Genomic DNA, 22,660 nt, shown 5'->3' on the forward strand with positions numbered 1-22,660 from the left:
TCCGTGATGTGTGCACACCATTCCTTGAATAATGGGCCAAATATTGGCGTTCTTACTCGGGGCGGGGGAAGACTCCCAGTGGGATCATTACTATGGTCTGAAAATTGTGTGTTAGTTGTTTCTGAGAGTTTGTCAGTGGCTTTGGACTCAGAATGTGCTCCTACCATTTCTGTGCCATTGACACAAGAACAAGCTGGTGAGGTGGTTTAGGGACAGATCTGATGAAGAGGTGCTTATGGCAAGGGGAATATGTACCCACTTTGTCCCCAGGCCATACTCTGCAAATATTGCCTACTCCCCTTGAACAGACAGACCCACCTGCCATAGGTGAACTGACACTTTTTGCAGCAAATGACTTTATATGCTGAATGTTATCAGGGTTTTGGCTGATTTCATCTTATTTCTTTTCAAGCTGTGTTTCCCTCCGTTTCCTGGCTTCCAAAAATCTTCCCAAGAGGAGCTCCACCTTAGCTACTACAGACTCCCTTCGAGAGAATTGAGTCATTAACCATTGGATCAGCTTGCCAAGGTAGGTGCTGGATTCACTCTACAGTGGAACCCAAAGTCTTTAAGTCAAGATTGGATGGCCATTTAAAATATACACTGTAGCTTGGTTTAGGGATTACTGGGTGAAATTCTCTGGCCTGTGCTAGTCAGGAAGTCAGACTAGAGGATCATAATAGTCCTTTCTTGCTTTAGAATCTATTAGTAGATTTATTTTCGACAGCATCCACAACATGTTAAGCTCTTTCCAACCAGAAAAGAGAGGGTGATCCCTACCCCCAAAGTACTCTCCTCTAAAGACAGACCAACATAGGGGAAGGGGGAGGGCCAAGTGGTCAAGGTGGTGAGTGGCCTTACTATGGGAAGTCAAGAGTAATTATTATTTAAATGGAGTATATAAACTATTGCCAATGACTCCTCAGACTTGTCGTCATTGGTCAACTAGATTCCCATTAGTATCATGGCCTAATTTGGCCTTCAGGAGGGACTCGAATGCAGAGAGTTTGGTGAACTTGTGAATGAGCTGCATGCATAGGGGGTGACAAGGAACAAAACATAAGGATATTTGTGGGGAAAAGCTGACAGAAGGGCCATTAAGGCTGACCTCATTTGTGGAGTGAGGGGTGGGGGATGAAAAGAAACAGGGAAGAATAAGGCAGGAGACACAGTTATGAAAGGTATTGAAGTTGATAAGCTTGAGCCTGATGCATTGGAAGACAGGGAGCCAATGGAGGTAGTCAAAGAAAAGACAACCTGGTCACAGCAAGGAAGATGAGCATAGTGGCAGCCTTTGTATGGATGGGAGTAGAGCGATGAGGAGGCAGTTACAGTAGGCAAGAGGGGAGTCCTGGACAAGAGCTTTCAAAGAAGACTGGAGAGAGAACAGGATTTAGAGATGATGTGAGGGTGACAGAACAGGAATTAGGGATTCAAAAAAACCAGTGATGGAAGGAATGGTGATAAAGAATAAGGCTGTGGGAAGGGATTGGGAGGGAAGACGAGGACTTTAAGTTTGGCTGTGTGAAGTCTGAGTTGATGGCAAAACATTCCAGTAAGAGTCCCACTGATCCTCCTTGTGGCCATGGAAGTTTAATTACAGAGCAGCATATTCCCCCTTCTTGTCAGATAGGAACCTGTGTGGCAAGTTACCTAAATTATCTGGGTTTTGCAGACTAAGACCTGGACTGCACTGGTCAGTGCCAAATGTCTCCTACGCAACTCTGTACTCTGAGGCTGGGTGACTCCAAACCTCAGCCTTCCAACCATGGTCCAAGCTACACTGGAATGTAGAATGAGACATGAATGGGAGACGGGCAGCAGTCTTGCTCCTGAGGCTAGAGTAGAGGTTCGTTAGAAAGGGGAAGTACGCCTGAAATGAGAACTTTGGGTCCCAGACACCCCCGAGTACTGGGAAGCTCCCATCCAGATCAAAAGCCTGCAGAGCCTGTGCTCATGCAGTCACTGACAGCAGTGGTGGGGAGCCGCCATTTTAACAGTCACCTTTTCTCACATCAGCTGAACTCTAGGCCTTCAAAAAAAAAAAAATTGGCAGCCTCTATCTGTCCGAAGTATGAATGAATAGAAACACCAAAGGAAGCACCTGCTGCTGAAGGAAATCCAGGACAACTTTTATTATCCTTTTTCACAGGTCTATTCAGGACTACATTAGGGGTTTCCTCTTTCCTTTTGTGGTACTTCACACTCCTTCACAATGAGAGAACCTATTGTGCTTTTGAGTTATATGCCAGAGAATATAACCGGAGCTTATAAAAGCCCTGGACAACAGAACTTTATTTTTAAACTTTATTCCCCGGTGAATTATTTGCAAAGTGTTGCAATTGTTTGAAGGGTTTTTGGTGGTTTTTTGTTTTCTCCCTGTGTCTCGCTCTCTCTCGGATTGTGCTGGGGAACATGAGGGTGAATCCTGTCCATGCTTTAACAAAAGCTCCCTTTCAATAAATGACCAGAAAAGAAGGTAAGCAGAGCTCCTAAACCACCTCAGCTGTAGGTTACTTTTGACAAATAATCAGCGTGATCTATGCTAATTCAAAGTGCCCTGAAGGAAATAGAAAAAACTCCTATTGTGTATCCTCATATAGGCTTTGCATCCACCTGCTCTGATCCCCACTGAAGTCCATGGCAGTCTTTCCATTTTCAAAGTAACTAGAGCCGCCCAGGTGGGCGAAGAGAGAAACCCAGTGTTCCTCTGCTCAACTGCAGGATTGCGAAGGGCTCATCTGGAGAATGACCCTGAATACACTGGGAGGGCTCTGAGTTTGCTTATCTAATATATGCACGCGCTCTCTCTATTTAAAAAAAAAAAAAAAAAAAAAAACCATGGAGAGCTTATATTTTGACTTGTATTATATCTTAAATATTTGCATCATGGGCCACATTTGGGCCAAAATATTTGTTCTGCCTGGTCATTTACACTGGTGCAAACTAGGTGTCAAACACTCCCCAGTTAGAATGGTAGAATTTGACCCGATTGTGAACAGGTGTGTAATGGGGTGGTCACCTGCTCCTGCCCTTCAGCTCCCAGCCCGCCCTGGGAGAGGGCGCCTGCTGCTAGGGAAAGCAGCAAGCCTCAGCTGACTGGGGAAACAGCTGCAGCCATGCCACAATCGGGGCCCAGCTGGCCTTTATAAGAGGGCAGTGGGCCAGGAGGACACAGTCCCTCTCTAGATGTTGAGAGGGAGGGGCCTGACTGCTGGGAGCTGAGCAGGTTTACATAAAGTGGAGCAGGGCTGGGGAAAGGCCAGAGAAGCTCCAGCCTGAGAAACCCCCAGGCTGCAGGCCTTGATGAAGGCCTAGGAAAAGGGTACTGGGGTTGCAAAGGGCAGCCCAAGGGTAGGCAGAAGCAGTAGATTACCAATTATACTGCAGTCCGCCCAGGGAGCAGGGGCTAGATGGTGACTGGCAGTAGCCAAAGACTGAGGCGAGGTGGGGATAGAAGGTGAGGGGTTCCCCAAGGTGGGGAGACCCAGATCTGTGGGGGTACTGGCCAGGGGGCAGTACCCTGGCGTGAAAGAGGCACCGGGGTCCAGGAGGGACTTGGGGCCCAGCAGCAAGCAGAACACTAGCCTGCAGAGGGCACTCCGGAGGCTGGAAACGCTAATTCCCTGGATGATCAGCAGGAGGCGCCGCAGGGGTGAGTCACCACCCTGCTACAAGGTGTAAATGTCTACACAGGTGCAGTGCAGTGGAGAACCAGGGACATAAACATGCTTTGTGCTTTCTCCCATCCTCCCCCTTAGGCATGGTAGGAGCTCCACATAAACAGCCACAAAGCTACTTCATGGTCCTCCTTCAAATGCTTCCTTAAGTCTCACCTGACATTATGCCTACAAAAATCTTGGCAGCTGTGGGTGCTATGACCACAGCATCTCATGCCAATACGCATTGGCTCATCGTTACTTGCTGCTCCCCTGCCTGGGTTGTTGTATCTTGTCTTATACTTAGACTGCAAGCTCTTCAGGAGAGGGATCATCTGTTCTGGTTTTGTACAGCACCTAGTGCAATGGGGTCCTGATCCAGGATTGGGCTCCTAGGTGCTATCACAATACAAATAATAATTGTGAATAATCACATGGGGCTTCTAGAGATCCCATGCCACTTTTTGCAAGAACAAGTCTGTTAATCCTGGTTAAATAATTCCTATTTAGGTGACTACACTCTGGTTCCTAACTTTCCCTTCCAGTTTCCACTGGACTTGGGGTTCTTCCTCATCTCCTTATTGTGATGTTGCTCCCTACACAGAAAGTCTGAATGGCCTTTATTTTAGATGAAGAGACCAAAACAAGAAAGAAAAGCAGCGTCCCAGCATGCGCACGTGTGTCTGACAGCCCACGCTGAAGTGAAGCACAAGATGGCTGCCTCCCCCTGAAGACGACAGTGTCCTGGCAAATTGCCCTGTACGCACATGCGCGTGCACACAATCAAAACCCCCCAACTCACTTCTTTCCTCAATGTTTTGGGGATGGAAGTGTGTGCTGACAGCTGGGGTTTGTGCAACAAGACTGGAGTGGGTTTTTCTTTTCCCTGCTGGGTTTTTGAAGTGGCTGCCATATTTAGTACCGCTGTTAATAGATAGCAGAGGCACCTAGAGCCCTGGATAGGTGCTCCCTAACATCTTGTACTAATCTAAACTAACAGAGCATAGTTGAATATACACCCTGCTGCTCTACCCTATTTAGAAAAACTATTTCTAGTTAGAAAAACTGGACGTGCACAAGTCCATGGGGCCAGATGCGTTGCATCCAAGAGTGCTAAAGGAATTGGCGGATGTGATTGCAGAGCCATTGGCCATTATCTCTGAAAACTCATGGCGATTGGGGGAAGTCCCGGGAGATTGGAAAAAGGCTAATGTTGTGCCCATCTTTAAAAAAGGGAAGAAGGATGATCCTGGGAACTACAGGCCAGTCAGCCTCGCCTCAGTCCCTGGAAAAATCATGGAGCATGTCCTCAAGGAATCAATTCTGAAGCACTTGACGAGAAGAAAGTGATCAGGAACAGCCAGCATGGATTCACCAAGGGGAAGTCATGCCTGACTAATCTAATTGCCTTCTATGATGAGAGAACTGGTTCTGTGGATGAGGGGAAAGCGGTGGATGTATTGTTTCTCGACTTTAGCAAAGCTTTTGATACAGTCTCCCATAGTATTCTTGTCAGCAAGTTAAAGAAGTATGGGCTGGATGGATGCACTACAAGGTGGGTAGAAAGTTGGCTAAATTGTCGGGCTCAACGGGTAAGTGATCAATGGCTCCATGTCTAGTTGGCAGCCAGTATCTAGCGGAATGCCCCAAGGGTTGGTCCTGGGGCCGGTTTTGTTCAATATCTTCATTAATGATCTGGAGGATGGGGTGGATTGCACCCTCAGCAAGTTTGCAGATGACACTAAACTGGGAGAAGTGGTAGATACGCTGGAGGGTAGGGATAGGATACAGAGGGACCTAGACAAATTGGAGGATTGGACCAAAAGAAATCTGAGGTTCAACAAGGACAAGTGCAGAGTCCTGCACTTAGGACAGAAGAATCCAATGCACCGCTACAGACTAGGGACCGAATGGCTAGGCAGCAGTTCTGCAGAGAAGGACCTAGGGGTGACAGTGGACGAGAAGCTGAATATGAGTCAGCAGTGTGCCCTTGTTGCCAAGAAGGCTAATGGCATTTTGGGGTGTATAAGTAAGGGCATTGCTAGCAGATTGAGGGATGTGATCGTTCCCCTCTATTTGACATTGGTGAGGCCAAATCTGGAGTACTGTGTCCAGTTTTGGGCCCCACACTTCAAGAAGGATGTGGATAAATTGGAGAGAGTCCAGCGAAGGGCAACAAAAAAGATTAGGGGACTGGAACACATGAGTTATGAGGAGAGGCTGAGGGAACTGGGATTGCTTAGTCTACGGAAGAGAAGAATGAGGGAGGATTTGATAGCTGCTTTTAACTACCTGAAAGGTGGATCCAAAGAGGATGGATCTAGACTATTCTCAGTGATAGCAGATGACAGGACAAGGAGTAATGGTCTCAAGTTGCAGTGAGGGAGGTTTAGGTTGGATATTAGGGAAAACTATTTCACTAGGAGGGTGGTGAAGCCCTGGAATGGGTTACCTAGGGAGGTGGTGGAATCTTCATCCTTAGAGGTTTTTAAGGCCAGGCTTGACAAAGCCCTGGCTGGGATGATTTAGTTGGGATTGGTCCTGCTTTGAGCAGGGAGTTGGACCAGATGACCTCCTGAGGTCTCTTCCAACTCTGTTGTTCTATGATTCTACCCAGCGGGGCATTGATGGAGAAACAGCTGCTGTTTTACCCTCCAAGTAAGTGGAAAATATCCACGCAGACAAAGCACAGGAAGGGCCAGTTGTACCTGACAGCTCTACACTGACTTTAACAGAGACATTTTAATATGCAAATTATGATTTATTTGTACTGTGACGGTGTATTGTACGGTGCCCAGAGGCTGCAGTCTGGAATTCCTGCCCCCTTATGCAAGCTTCTGCACAGGCATTTGATGAAAAGGCAGTCCCTGCCCAGGGAGCTTTCACCTTAACTCTACAGTGAAAGACTGCGAGTGGATGTGCCCAAGGGAGAGTGGGAAGCACAAGGTAATAGTGAGATGGTTCTAGTTAGGAAGAGTTAATATTTGGAGAGGAAGGATTGTTCAGTGATTGGTAGGACACTAGCCTGGGACAGAGTCACGAAGGCCCAGATTTTTAAAGAGATGTGGCTGTTGCTGTGCTCAGCATTGCAATGCCTACCTGGTTTAGGAGTCTGTCTATTTTCAAAGGGGATTTAGGTACTTTATCACTGTCAATGGGATTTAGGATCCTAGGTGCCTAAATCTCATTTTGAAATGAGACTTAGGCTCCTAAATCAGTCAGGCATTGCAACTCCAAAGAGGATGCAACATCCAAAGAGGCTGGAGCTCAGCTGTTCTCAGTGGTGGCAGATGACAACAAGGAGCAATGGTCTCAAGTTGCAGTGGGGGAGGTCTAGGTTGGATATTAGGGAAAACTATTTCACTAGGAGGGTGGTGAAGCCCTGGAATGGGTTACCTAGGGAGGTGGTGGAATCTTCATCCTTAGAGGTTTTTAAGGCCAGGCTTGACAAAGCCCTGGCTGGGATGACTTAGTTGGTGTTGATCCTGCTTTGAGCAGGGAGTTGGACCAGATGACCTCCTGAGGTCTCTTCCAACCCTCATATTCTATGAACTCTGAGCCCAGAACAAACTATGGTCCTTTGACAGTCTAGGTCGTAGTCACTCTGCCTCAGTTTCCCATCTGTAAAATGCAGATAACAGCACTCCCCTACCTCAGAGGGGTATTGTGAAGATTAATGCATTTAAAGGTTATGAGGTGCTCAGGTACTACACTAATGAGGGGTATATAAGTACCTCTGATGGATGGTATGGCTTAGTGTAATGGGCAGCAGGCCAGTAGTTTAGCCATTACCAAGTGTTTCGTAAGCAGCGTTTCATGTATGATTATCATTCATTTAGCCTGCACTTACAATTCATGAATGTGCAGAGTGCTGGCATTTACATGGGTCTAAGTGAGAAGTGATAATACATTGCAAGGGTGTTCCTCGCTCTATCTGCAAGAGGTCACGTTGCAGTGTGACTCCAACAGAGATGACTGACTCCTCGCTGTGCCTTGATGCTTCCTCCACCCAGCTGCTGTCTGGCTTCACGCCTCCTTTTCCATAGTGGGTATGTCTATGCTGCAAAATGAAAACCCTGTGGCAGCAAGTCTCTGAGCCTGGGTCTACAGACTTGAGCTCATGAGACTTGCCCTATGGGGGTAAAAACAGCAGTGCACCTGGTGAGGGGGGTGGGTCTCCGAGCCCGAGCGGGAATGCCTACACGATTTTTAGCCCTGTAGCATGAGCTGTTCAAGCCCAAGTCAGTTGGCCCAGGCCCCAAGACTTGCTGTTGTAGAGCTTTTTATTGCAGGGTAACTGCATCCACTATCCTCCTTGCTCCCAGAGATGTGCTTAGTGTGTGAAGTTTCTCTGCTGGATCTCGCTGAACAGCTCTTCAATCCAGTTTTCGTAGACTGGAACTAGCCTGCAGTTTTCTATCTGGACATGGGCTTGAGCTGAAAACTTTGGATCAGGATAGAGATTTCAAATATTTGAGACTTTGGGTCCAGGGTTTTGGTTTGAGCCCATCTGGGCCTGTCTTTGCCCTTTCCATTATTTCAAGAATGGACACTGGCTTTGTTTTAGAGCATCTCGTAGATACTGAAATGTGTAATGCAGTGTGAACCCTACTGTGGGGAACACAGGAGCGCTCTGCAGCCAGGTGTGTGAAGTTTTAGTCAAAGTGCAGTGAACCTTTCGGTAAGTCTCAGGGAGAGTTGGGGTCAATCTGAAACCAGACCAGTTTTCCTTAGAATAGTGTGGAGCAGGCTGTGCTCAGAGGAGCCTTTAGACTCTCCTGTGCTGTAGAATGGCATCCACGCTCCCTTTGAAGACCACCTTCCCCAGAGGATGTGGGGAAGCTTGCCCTCTGGTTGAAGGCAAAAACTAGAAATCAGAGTATCTTGCTCACTGATTGTATCCCACAGGCACTGGAAGCAAGCCCATGCATCTGTCCTCGCTGCTCTAGAATCTAGTTCAAGGTAGCGAGGAGGTCTGGGACTTGTTGGAACGTGGGGAGATGGTGAAGAGAGATGATGCAATGGCGCTTGAGCCATTCCAGTTAAGAATATGTGTGCTTTCTCCCAAGTTCCCATTTGACAGTGCAAAACCCCCCAAACTCAGAGCAAAATTCAGGAGAGCAAAAGGAGTTGGGAGGGCTTGAAGGCCGTGGGATGGTGGAAGCCTCACAGAGGGCAGAATATGATGGCAGGTGGCTCAGTCATCGCTGAGGGCAGAACCTGACCTGCAGGGATGTTGTTGTGAAGTGTGAGAAGGAAAGGACCCAGCTCAACTCCCAGACCTCATGGTAGAGGCTTATGGGCTGGCAGTTAGGGGGGAAAAACAATCTTTTAAACTTATAAACAGAGCACGTTTGCTGTGGAGTAGCTGGGAGTCAATAAACAGGGAGCCCTGTGTTGACCCTCTTCTAGTTGCTTTTCAGAGCAGAGCTACATCTTTCAACAGGTCTCCTCCTGTGGTGAATTCTTCTTGATATTATTTGTTGTGTTACATTCACACCAGGAGGTCCCCTTCAGGGATCAGAGCCCTCTTGTGCTAGGCACTGTGTGCACATGTAATAAAAGGCATCCACAGCTGCAAAGAACTTGCATTAGCAAGGTCAGGGAAGGGGAAAAAATTCCAGTCTCTTCTGTTTTTGCTTCTAAAGTCTAATTCAGATAGAAAAGGTTAATTTGGGGACAGACTGGATGAGTTCAACAGCTGTTGTCTTGAAAGGGCGGGTGGACCATAAATGGCAAGGGAGAGGTTTATTTACAATTTCCCTATTTCATGATTTAATTTTGTCTCACTAAGTTATAACTAGGCTTGGCAGAATTCAATTTTTATATCATTTCAACAGATTATATGGATGTTTGTTTAAGCATTTTTTATTTTTATCTATTTTCAGTTATGCATAATTATGAGTTTCTATTCTTATCCTTTTAAATTTTCATAATTGTGGGAAATTAAGAGGGGTGGGTGGGGTCAGAATTATGTAATGACCATAGATTTTGAGATTCAGAAAGTTAAATCTTAACCAGTAAAACACAAATTGTCCTATCATATGTCAAAATATGCAAAGTAAATTTCCTTAAGTCAAACTCTAAGATCTCAGGCAACATAAGAAAAATGCTGCTAATCTGTAAACTTTAATTATCAATAGAAATATTTTTTGTTGCTTTGTGGCTGTACAGTGAAATTGAAGTGTGTTGACATTTACCAATAAATGTAATCCTTCCAGGCCTACTTATAACTAAGAAGAGAGCTTCAAGCTTGGATCCTACTCCATGCAGTTTCAGTATTATCTGACATTGATTAGTTTTACCTTTGGAAAGTGTGTGTGTGAAGGGGAGAGATTATTGATCTTAAATATTAAATAAACCTTGTGAGACAGTTCATGGTATTCAGTTTGTCAGGGGTTATTTCATGTCTAACGCTCCCCATTGATAGGGCTATTTGCTATTGTGTCGATTACAGCAGATCTTTATCTGTATTGTTTATCATGTGTAGAGCATAGATTGACTGTTTTCATAACAGGAAGCTGCTGGCTGTCTTGCCATATTAAGGAACTCCCATGTGCACAATATTTTCCAAAGCAAAAATCTAAACACACTGCATTGGTTGGGTGACTTCCCTTGACTCAAGTTGCTTTTGTTCCTTGTAAGGCAAAATTCTGTATAGATACACAAACTTGCTACACGTGTGCATGTTGTCTCTTGGCCTAAGATACAGGAAATACAGCTGTCCTCCTGTCAAGTTTAGATACTTCCCAACATCAAAACTAAATATTAACACTTTTTCATAAGCATCCACTGATCTGGGGTGCCTTCCCTTTTGGTTGCCTAACCAGACACACTTATTTTTCAGAGGCATTGAGCTCCCACTGACCTCAGCTGAAGTTGAAGATGCTCATTGTTATAACCTGGCCTAATACCCCACTGTACAGACACCACTTTGTTGCAAGGGGACCCAGTCACTGGGTTCCATGTACTTTCAAGCCAGTTGGGTCAGGGCAGAGTCTAATCATTGTTTCTGACTCTGGGTGTCTAGGGCAAACTGCCAGGTTCAGACCTCTTGTTGGTGCCTTTCCTTGGGACAGGGGATACCACTGCTCTAGTCCCCCAAATCAGTGTCTCAGACCCCCTGGTCATTTGCTCCTGCCCCCCATAGTTCCACCATGACTGCGGGCTGTCTGGGCTAATAATTTAACTCCATCAAGAATAACATAGCAGGAGAGTAAGGAACACAGGCTTAGCATAGGAATTTCTTAACCTAAGAGACTTTAGTCTTAAAAGCCCTTGAGAATTACATATCTCTGAAAACCTCAAAACTCCTGAGACCCACTCTCCTTATATCTGATCTCACCCCTTCTTGTGAGGCTGAGATCTGTTGGCATTGCAGGCCAGATAGAGACCCTCCTTTCTGCTCCCTCCTGCAAGCTGTTATTACAGGCGGTGATAATAGCAACCTGCATGGAACTTGGAGAGAGGAGCAGAGGTTTCAGGAGGGTAGAGTTTTTAGAGGAGGCACCAGGAGCTCAGTCTCTATGCACATGGCTGGAATTCTAGCTGCAGTTGAAGCACCTCTGTAAATACAGGTTTCAGAGTAACAGCCGTGTTAGTCTGTATTCGCAAAAAGAAAAGGAGTACTTGTGGCACCTTAGAGACGAACCAATTTATTTGAGCATGAGCTTGCGTGAGCTACAGCTCACTTCATCGGATGCATGCCATGGAAACTGCAGCAGACTTTATTTATACACAGAGAATATGAAAAAATACCTCCTCCCACCCCACTGTCCTGCTGGTAATAGCTTATCTAAAGTGATCATCAGGTGGGCCATTTCCAGCACAAATCCAGGTTTTCTCACCCTCCACCCCCCCACACAAATTCACTCTCCTGCTGGTGATAGCCCATCCAAAGTGACAACTCTTTACACAATGTGCATGATAATAAAGTTGGGCCATTTCCTGCACAAATCCAGGTTCTCTTACCCCCTCACTCCCCTCCCAAAAACCACACACACAAACTCACTATCCTGCTGGTAATAGCTCATCCAAAGTGACCATTCTCCCTACAATGTGCATAATTAAGGTGGGCCATTTCCAGCACAAATCCAGGTTTTCTCACATCCCCCCCACCCCTATACACACACAAACTCACTCTCCTGCTGGTAATAGCTCATCCAAACTGACCACTCTCCAAGTTTAAATCCAAGTTAAACCAGAACATCTGGGGGGGGGGGGTAGGAAAAAACAAGAGGAAATAGGCTACCTTGCATAATGACTTAGCCACTCCCAGTCTCTATTTAAGCCTAAATTAATAGTATCCAATTTGCAAATGAATTCCAATTCAGCAGTTTCTCGCTGGAGTCTGGATTTGAAGTTTTTTTGTTTTAAGATAGCGACCTTCATGTCTGTGATTGCGTGACCAGAGAGATTGAAGTGTTCTCCGACTGGTTTATGAATGTTATAATTCTTGACATCTGATTTGTGTCCATTTATTCTTTTACGTAGAGACTGTCCAGTTTGACCAATGTACATGGCAGAGGGGCATTGCTGGCACATGATGGCATATATCACATTGGTGGATGTGCAGGTGAACGAGTCTCTGATAGTGTGGCTGATGTTATTAGGCCCTGTGATGGTGTCCCCTGAATAGATATGTGGGCACAATTGGCAACGGGCTTTGTTACAAGGATAAGTTCCTGGGTTAGTGGTTCTGTTGTGTGGTGTGTGGTTGTTGGTGAGTATTTGCTTCAGGTTGCGGGGCTGTCTGTAGGCAAGGACTGGCCTGTCTCCCAAGATTTGTGAGAGTGATGGGTCGTCCTTCAGGATAGGTTGTAGATCCTTAATAATGCATTGGAGGGGTTTTAGTTGGGGGCTGAAGGTGACGGCTAGTGGTGTTCTGTTGTTTTCTTTGTTCACCTTCAGCCCCCAACTAAAACCCCTCCAATGCATTATTAAGGACCTACAACCTATCCTAAAGGATGACCCAACACTCTCACAAATCTTGGGAGACAGGCCAGTCCTTGCCTACAGACAGCCCCGCAACCTGAAGCAAACTGCTGAATTGGAATTCATTTGCAAATTGGATACTATTAATTTAGGCTTAAATAGAGACTTGTATTGGCTAAGTCATTATGCAAGGTAACCTATTTCCTCTTGTTTTTTCCTACACCCCCCCCCCCAGATGTTCTGGTTTAACTTGGATTTAAACTTGGAGAGTGGTCAGTTTGGATGAGCTATTACCAGCAGGAGAGTGAGTTTGTGTGTGTGTATGGGGGTGGGGGGTGAGAGAACCTGGATTTGTGCTGGAAATGGCCCACCTGATGATCACTTTAGATAAGCTATTACCAGCAGGACAGTGGGGTGGGAGGAGGTATTTTTTCATGCTTTGTGTGTATATAAAAAGATCTTCTACACTTTCTACAGTATGCATCCGATGAAGTGAGCTGTAGCTCACGAAAGCTCATGCTCAAATAAATTGGTTAGTCTCTAAGGTGCCACAAGTACTCCTTTCCTCTGTAAATAGTTTTCTTAAGAAAGACCAGTCTAGTTTTACAAGCTGTGACAGGGGACCCCTCTGCTCCTGTCTTCCTCTGCACCCACAGACCCTTGGAGACTGTCTGCAATAAACATCATGTGTGGCTTATTTACAGTGTTTCCCCAGTCACCCTTATGGATTTGTGGCATACCATATCTACTCTAACCTATTATTCCTCAGCCATTCAGGCCAAGTATAGGAGAGGGAAAAGATATCGCTCTCTGAGCTGTCTTTGCTCTGTCTCTCAAAGCCTGCCTCACTCTGGCTCTCTTCCCTCTTCACTGCCTTCCTGTGTCATCTTCTACTCCTGGAGCTAACAGGCTAATTTGTGCTTTAACTCTCCCCAGCCCATTCTAATCTGCTAAATAGGCACAGTTTTGCCAGTCCAATTGACTCTGGGATGATTTAATTGGCGATACAGTGCTGTTGCCCAGCACTCTGTCATACAAGTATGTGTCCTTTCATGTTATTACTCAGCACATGAAACATGGTCATAGTGGGCAGTCTGGTGAGACACACACCAAGGAACAGAGTATGATTAATAAGCAAACAAAAGAACACCTAGAAACAGCAAACAGGCAGCATGGAGGGACTCAGCCCACCAGGAATGCTGGATTTCCAGACAAAATACTCCACACCAGCGTGGAAGCAAGAATTGATTCTGTATACAGAGCTGGCCATCAGGGGCAAGCTAGTAAGAAAAACTTTACCTTTATTTTTTCCATCTGATTGGGGTCGGTGGGTGAGGACAAGAAGTAAGTGAGACACTGTAGCCAAAAATAATGCCTGAAAACTAGAGCAGCTGATACAGGTGTTTGAATATTGTGACCCTAGACAGCATGAGACTCTGGAGAGAGAACAAGTCCCGTCTTCCCCCCCCACCCCCACCCCGTCACCCCAAAATGAATAAAGAGAAGAGGGAATGGATAATTACATTACAGAGCTGAGAACTTTGGCATCCATATGTAACTCTGTAGACAAAGTAGAGGCAGAATCATTTGTGGGACCTGTGCTTTCAGCTTACAGGACAGATCATGGATAGAAACATAACTAAGGCCAGAGAAATGCTCCCAAATAGCAAGGGTAGCTGAACTGTCCAGAGACAGGATCAAAACAATGACAGTCACTAGTGCAGAACAATTACACAGTGTCAAGCTAAAGGAACCCAGGAAGCAGACCAGAGACTGACTGAGAATGCAGGCACCGTGATCCAGTGAATACACTCTGGAAAACAGCAAAGAACCCCCAAATAAAAATGGTTAGTCTATGGGCAGGGGTGCAAGGGATGGGAGAAACAAAACTAATTTATGTCTCAATGCTGCAGCCACCTTAGGAGGAAAAAAGCACAAATACATGCAGTGATGAGGATGCAGAGACTTTCATTGAAGGGGCGGATCCCACGATTCTCAATGTATCCACACTGCAGAAGAAGTCTGCCAGCCATTCATCTGGTCCACAACCTGTTTGATTCCCACTGGATTGTGGAGCCAGCTGCATGTAATCCTAGCAACATTAGGAAGCAGCAGTATTAGACTAGAGAAATGAGGCCAAGTGCTGGTGATGAACAGTAAAATCATTCTGAGACCTGAAACAAGATGTCATTGCCTGGAGTCTATAGTGGACGACAGACAGGAATAGCACCCACTGCCGGGCAGCAGGGCAGTGCAAGCCATGGATTTGATCGCGGTATAGCACCACCATTATCCTCATTGTGAAATAGGAGGGAGAATAGCCATTGTGGGCCCTATCCAGGAGCATTCTAACAGTAACGGACCCCAGCGTGCAGTCCAAGCGGTTACCAAAATGCAGAGTTCCGTTAGCTCTGGTGAAGCCGTTGGAGAAGGAACTGTCCAGCCTGAAACGAAGAGGCATCATCACACCTGTTTGAAACTAGCACAGAGTGATCAGCAGTTTAGTAGTGGTGAGAGAAACTAGTAAACGGAGGATCTGCATTGATCCAAAACCACTTGACGCAGCATGGTAAAGAAGTCACTACTTGTTACCAACAATTGAGGATCTACTACCTGATCTGTCCAGGGCAAAAATATTCATTGTTCGTTCATTGTCAAGAACGGCTTCTAGCATAGCAAGCTAGATGAGCCATCAAGCCACCTTGACAGCCATTGCCACATCTTTTGGCAGGTATAGTAGGGCATTAATGCCTATGGGCATTGGCCTGGCCCCAAGGTTTTCCAGTATTAGCTGACCTGGGAACTAGAGGGACTCCCAGAAACCAAGATTGTAGTTGATGACCTTCTTACTGTAGAAGGAGATGACAACCCATGATGATGATACCCCGCTGAGACAACTCCTAAACAGGGGCTGTGTGTAGAATATTAGGCTGAATGCAGACAAGCTGAGAAGAACTGAAGTTCCCTATATTGGACATCTGTTGACTTCTAAAGGATTCCAGACAGAAACTGAGAGCCATTAAGGAAATGTCAAGACCAAAGGGCTTGACGAGGTCCAATGATTTGGAAGGATGGCCAACTACCCTTCCAGATTTTTGCACCCACCTATCCGAAACTTGTTTACCCTTGAGACAGTTACCACACAAAGATGCAGCCTGGGAATGGGGAGAGATCCAAGAATTGGTGTTTGAAAAAGTACAGAAAATCATAAGCGAGGCACTGGTCCTGAAGTGCAACGCCCCAGTGGAGTAGATAGAGCGATAGTGGGATGCCTCAGGAGGCCTAGGTGCCGCACTGGTGTGAAGCCAGCAGCCCAAAGAATGTGCCAGTAGACCCTGAAAGGGGATGTGCTCAGCTAGAAAGGGAGCTATGGGCCGTGATCTCTGGGGTGGAACATTCCAGCAGCTCTGGGCACAAGGTGGATGTGCAGTCTGAGCACAAGCCATTAGAAAGCATCATGAAGAAGCTGCTGTGTGCACCCAGGTGACTAAAATGCATGATACTGAGACTGCAGCACTTTGATGTGTGGGTCAGGTGCAGCTAGGAAAGTCACTACTGGTGGCAGCTACACCTGTACCGGGCGTACCTCCCAGACACCTTCCACACAGATAGCATGTAGACAGACTACAGTGCCTGTGATGGGAGGCGCCAGGCAATTCCACAAAAGGATGGGGTGCTACAGGAAGTAAAACGATTCCTACGCCAGGGTTGGCTAGATCCTAAGAGACAAGTGGAACAGGATGTTTTCCCCCTACTCCCAGGTGAGAAAGGAGCTGTGTGCAAGATGGGATCTTGTTTCAAGGCAGTAATCCCAGCCAATTGGGAGCTGATATTTTGAGATGGATACACCATTCACAGCTGGGGAGAGAGGTCTTGCTGAGACGAGCCAGGGAGGGTATATCTCCTGGCCAGGCATGAAGGCCCAGTTGAGCACCCATGGGACAATGTGAAATTGACAACAGAAGGAGATTCTACAGCCAGCCCCGCCCTGGGAAAAGGCTGCAAACAGACCTGTTAGCTTTTAATGCCAAGAGCTATGTGGTCACAGTAGAGTGCTGCTCCTGTTTCTGGGAGGTGGATTCTCTGGAGGCAGCTAAGGCAAGAACCGGAGGCGCGTTTTGCAAGTGAGGACGTACCTGACGCATCATCGAACACTGCAGCAGAATTCAAACAATTCAGTACCAAATGAGAATTGGAGTAGAAGATGTCTTTCCCCTGGGTACCCACAAAGCAATGGGAAGGCAGAGTGGGCAGTAAAGACAGCCAAGAAACTGATGCCAAAGGCAAAACGGCCACGAAGGGATCCCTACCTGGCAATGTTACACCATCACGATACAATCCTGTAGGGAATAGAGGGTAGCCTAGCACAGGCTAGTGGGTTGGAGAACCAAGACTCTGCTTCCCATGAGGGTAGTCTGCTGCAGCACAACGGAGGAATAATGGAGAGTTGTCAGGCGAATGCCAAGCTAAAAGCAGGCAGCCTGCTACAACAGAAGCGCCAAGGACCTGAGGCCACTACACACAGATGGCCAGGTTGGGGGCTGTCCATCCAGAAGCTGCACAAAGCCACGTCAAATGGCAATGATCCAAGCTGCATGGGACACCGCTGACTCAGGACAGCAGTGGAGAGGAACTGAAGAGACATGTGGAGTAGTGGCAGATGGCTGGCATACCTGAACAGGCAGGGCCAAGGTCAGGACCAGGAGGACTTAGAAAGAGCCTCTGCCATCAGCTGGCCTGATGTAAGAGGGTCAGAAGGAAACAAGGTATATGAGCAACACCGGCTATGTCTGCACAGAAACGAAACACCAGGAACTGGCATGTGCCAGCGAATTCAGGCTTGCGGGGGCAGAAGTAGGGTGGAAGCAAGAGTCCTAACACAAACAAAAAGAAGACTGGTGCAAAGTCCTTCAAGTGTGCTGGTCTGTAAGGTCTGAGGCCACAACTGGCTGGTGGTAAAGGTCATGTTGCGAGGGTGGGCTAGGTACTAGTAACCTGTGGCCCCAGCAAGTCAGCAACTGCTGGCACGAAAGACAATAAAAATTGGTTAAAAGGAAAGCTGTAGCAACCAGCGTGGAATGTGCAGGGAGGAGCACAGATTGTAGGAGGGAAGAGTCTGGAGGGGGGCCATGAACTCAGTTTGAATGCACATGGCTGGAAAGCTAGCACCTCCATAAATAGCTCTCTTAGGAAAGAGCCAGTTTAGTTTTACAAGCATGGATTCCTTTCATGTAATTTACCCAGAATAAGGTACATGGAAAGTGATGATTGGACCCCTGCACAGAGCAGGACCCCTCCAAAATAGGGCCCCATCTCTGGGCCCTGTGCTCAGACTGTGTAGCTGTAGACACCCTTCCCCCCGCCACCGTAACGCTGGCCAAATGGGGAAGAGAGATGCTGGGAGTCAGCGTTCCTGGAGCTCTATTCACCACTATCAATAGGAGTTTCTCATATGCTGGCATCAGGGCTCCATTCTCTGAGGACATGTTGTGCCTCAGTTTCTCCATGTGTAAAACTACTTCCCTACCTCACAGGCTGTTGCAGGAGCATATGAAGGAACAGCAGCTGTGACAGCCCTTCACAGATGTCACATTTGTTCCCCCTCCTGGTTTGCCACCTGGTACAGAAGCAGGGCCAGAGCTATCCCCTCACCTCACGCCCTGTCAGGTGACGTGATGGGTTAACAACTCAGCTGCTGAACTGACAGCACAAATGGTGGGAGTGGGACTGCCCTTTTGCAGCAGCACCATGGGTAGGGGGTTCTTCAGCTGCCCCTCTCCTTCCCTTGTCCATCCCATGCAGGTGGAGTCAGATCCTAGATCTACTGTATTTGGCTCCCACTGGGTTATTTGCATTGTCACGATGACAGGGCCTGTCTTTTGCTTTGCAGTGTCCCATACAGAGTCTGTACATCGGCATTTGTCATAGAACCAGCAGAGGGAGTCCAATGCACACTTGTTCCTTGAAGTCCGAAGTGCACAACAAATCTGCCAACAGCTAACAATTTCACCGAGCGTGGCTGATGCTTCCCCTATCAATTGTCCAATTGCCCCCAGCTTCCTTCCCAGAACAGCCATGTGTGGGGCAGAGCTAATTGTTCAATTGAAGCCGTTTCAGACAGGATACGAGTCCAGTGCCAGGCGCTGAATTATTTTCCTGCGCAGGGGGATAGTGCATGGGAATTGTCGATAACGTTAACAATACAGCAAAGGAAAAGTGGTATAGATGAAGGACAATTAAACAGCCTTTGAAAGCTCTGGGGACATGTAAAATACCCTCCCACTATTCATGTGTCACCATGTCCAGGTTTCCAAGTACAGAAACATGGGTGTAGTTATCAGCTGACTCTCTGGGCCCGAGACCTTTGGGTCAGATTCTGAATCACATGACACCAGCATAACTCCCTGGCTTTCCGTGGAGGTATTCCTGATTCACACCAGTACAAGTGAGAGGAGAATTGAGCCCTTTGGGGGTTTTGGGAGGGTCTGTTTTTGTTTTGTTTTTTTACAGTAACTTAAAGTTCCTGTTGGCAGGGCAGTCGCTGGCTGTATGACAATGACCGTGCTACTGGCTGAGGTGGAGAGTGTGGGCAGCTGACGAATTAGTGTGTAAACCAAATTCATCACTAACTTTCTCACATCATAATCTGTTTTAGCAGGTTCAAAACCCTGCAAACTCCTAGGCTTAGCTGTACTGTCCAAACCCATATGTCAGACCAGCTTCCCTCCTGGGTGCTCCAGCCTTCCTTATTCTTGTGGTCCAATAGCACAGAGGGCCCAGGCAAGGATGGGGCCCTGTTGTGTTGGGTGTTGGACAGACCTGGAGTAAAGACAGTCTCTGCCCTGAAATGCTCAATGCTGGTTAATGACCAGATAAAAGTGATGAATAAAATATGCCAGTGGCAGCATGGGGATTGAGGGTGCTGGGGTTAAGCTGTTGGAATAGGATTTAGGAGCTCTGGGTTCAATTCTTGACTCAGCCAGAGACTCATCTTGGGAAAGTCACTTATTTTTGCTAATGCTTTCTCTCTCCTCCCTTTTGACTTGCCTATTTAGATGTAAGCCCTGGAAGGCAGAGAATGTGTCTAGTTATGTGTCTGTAGGGCAGCTGGCCCAATAGGGCCCTGATCTCTTTTGGGGCCTGTTGGTTAGGGTTGCCAGGTGTCCAGTTTTCAACCGAACACCCAGTCGAAAAGGGGCCCTTCCCAGCCCGGTGAAAATGAGCGAGTGGGTGAGGGAGGGGGGATGCTGTGGATGGGGCAGGATCTCAGAGAAGGGGTGGGGCAAGGGTGTTTGGTTTTGTTCGGTCAGAAAGTTGGCCCTGTCATGGGTGCTGGGTATCAAAGGCCGGGGCAGGCTAAGCCTCTGCTGACCCAGGCTGTGGCCCCGCCCATGTTCTGCCCCCGGATCCCACCTGCCTCCCTCCCTTCCCTGAAGCTAGTGGGGGGCTTAGCTCTAGCCAGTGGCCAGGAGCTCGGGCCCACCAGGGGCTGGGCAACCTGGGCCGGCCTGGCACTGGGGTCAGCAGCTGGGACTGGCGGCCCAACGCTGGGGCTGGTGGCCTGGGGTGGCTAGGGCGCGTGGCCCTGGGCTCCTCTGGCCATGGGGGGATGGAGAAGGGCGGCTCGGGCAAATGGGGCGGGGCTGGAAGGCTAGCCTCCCTGAAGGGGGAGTTTACCCGCTGCCCAGGACTACTGTAATGAAGTAATTAACCATGAGAGAAGCATATTTTTGCATGGACTAGCTGTGTACCCAGGGTAGCATGCTACCTGCTTAGCCATTATTAAGTCAGTGTCCTGCAGGTATCTTAGCTGAAGTGAGTCTGAGGGTATGTCTACACTGCATTGTAAACCCAAGTCTGGGACCCGTGCTTATCAGTGTTTCCAAGCCTGTGCTTGAGTGTCCACACTGCATTGTAAACCTGGGTTTACACTTGCTGGATCTGGGCCTCACACCCGTGCTAGCACATCTGTACTGCATTACACAGACCACCTCTGTGGCTTGAGCTGCATCTGCACTGCAGAATGACCAGGCTTGGACCCGAATCTCAGCTGAGTAGTAGGAGCCTAGGATCTGGGTCCTGAGGGTTTGCTGACCCAAGTCAGACTCATTTGTGTGTGGATCGAATGGGCTTGGGCTTCGCCCTGTGTCAGAGCCCGGGTTTAGGGTGCAATGTAGACATGCCCTAAAGGAGGAGGGGGAGGAGAACATTATTAGGACAAGGCGGAGGGGTGCCAGGGACAAGGTTACCTCAGTGGGGTGAATGACTTCCATGCAGGGATATACAGCACCCTGCATTCAGAAATAGCAACCCCGAGAGGGCCACCGGGTGCTTTGGTCCCAATCCTCTTCCTCTGCATAAAGCTCCAGCTTCTCCTCCTCACCTTCAAAGCCCTCCACAGCTCGGCCCTGACCTACCTCTTCATCGTTGTGCCTGAAGCCCAGGCTCTGCTGTGTTCTGTGTCATCCTACTCAGTCCTCACACGATGCTGAAATCATCCATTGTCCAAAGTGGCAGCTGAGTTTAAGCCCCCCAGGGCAGAATTTATCCCCATAGCCTTATCACGATGATCTCCTGTGCCTTCTCCAGCAGCTTTCCCCACCTGATCGGGGCAAACCAGCTGAGCAGCTTATTCTGAACTGTTTTGTCCGCATCGGACCAGCGTCGGGCATCATTTGGCATCGCACCAGCAGCGGTGACACCAATTATTTGTGTCAGGTCCCCTCCTGAAGCAGGAGATGTATGAAATCTAGCATAGATGATCCATCAAGACCTGCCATGGGATTTTGGACTTCTCACCTTGACAGGGTACTGAGTAAACACAGATTCTCCCAGGACAGACAGGTTATGGAGGGTGTTCTATCATCCCAATTGGTGCATCAACAGATGAAACTGAAAAATGATGCCAGGGTGCTTTTGGCTTTGGCCTTTTGGCCAGTAAAAGCAATAGAACAGAATTCCCATAACACATTTCGCTGCAGGCCCCCAGCTATTGGTATTTTATTAATAATGATTCATGATGAAGAGAAAAAGATTGTTTTACAACTAATAAAACAGGGCCGCGGTTTTTTTTTCTTTAAAGTCAGTCGAGGCGTTTGTTTAACCTTTTAATGCTGACATGGCATGTTGCAAGTGGCTGCTTTGAGCAGAGGGCTGTTGTATTCTCACCGTGCTGCGAACCTTTCTATCAGCAACCCTTGTGGGTTTCTCAGTGGGAATGTTGGGGGTTTGGGGGGTATCGCCGTTATTCACAGGTATTCCTTTGCCTGTTTGAAAAAGTACAAATGTTCCTTTATTATTATTATTATTATTTATTATTATTTATTTCTTTTTTGCAGTAGAAGCCATTGTGTCTTTATTCCCCTCTGAAGGTATCGCCTTGCAATTGTGGCTGTCATAAATATAAAGGGAAGGGTAATCACCTTTAAAATCCCTCCTGGCCAGAGGAAAAATCCTTTCACCTGTAAAGGGTTAAGAAGCTGAAGGTAACCTCCCTGGCACCTGACCAAAATGACCAATGAGGAGACAAGATACTTTCAAAAGCTGGGAGGAGGGGAAAAAAAAAAGGGTCTGTGTCTGTCTGTGTGATGCTTTTGTCGGGGACAGAACAGGAATGGAGTCTTAGAACTTAGTAAGTAATCTAGCTAGGTATGTGTTAGATTATGATTTCTTTAAATGGCTGAGAAAATAGCTATGCTGAATAGAACGAATATTCCTGTCTGTGTGTCTTTTTTGTAACTTAAGGTTTTGCCTAGAGGGATTCTCTATGTTTTGAATCTAATTACCCTGTAAGGTATTTACCATTCTGATTTTACAGAGGTGATTCTTTTTTACTTCTATTAAAAGTCTTCTTGTAAGAAAACTGAATGCTTTTTCATTGTTCTAAGATCCAAGGGTTTGGGTCTATGGTCACCAATGCAAATTGGTGAGGATTTTTACCACACCTTCCCCAGGAAGTGGGGTGCAAGGGTTGGGAGGATTTTGGGGTGAAAGACGTTTCCAAACGTTTTCTCAGGAACCCAGATAAAGTTTGGTGGTGGCAGTGGAAGTCCAAGGGCAAAGGGTAA

The 22,660-nt window shown here is 47.3% G+C and overlaps 1 protein-coding gene across 1 annotated transcript in view; it reads left to right on the plus strand.

The window, feature by feature from the left end:
- The window catches only part of PRSS55 (serine protease 55), a 95,447-nt gene that overhangs the window by 49,933 nt on the left and 22,854 nt on the right, over positions 1-22,660 (plus strand). Inside the window, exon 3 of the mRNA XM_073335653.2 lies at positions 413-529. Coding sequence (XP_073191754.1) covers positions 413-508 — 96 coding nt within the window. The 3' untranslated portion in view covers positions 509-529. The remainder of the gene's footprint in view (positions 1-412; positions 530-22,660) is intronic.

This window comes from Lepidochelys kempii, chromosome 3 (assembly GCF_965140285.1).
Source record: "Lepidochelys kempii isolate rLepKem1 chromosome 3, rLepKem1.hap1, whole genome shotgun sequence".
NCBI classification, from domain to species: domain Eukaryota; kingdom Metazoa; phylum Chordata; order Testudines; family Cheloniidae; genus Lepidochelys; species Lepidochelys kempii.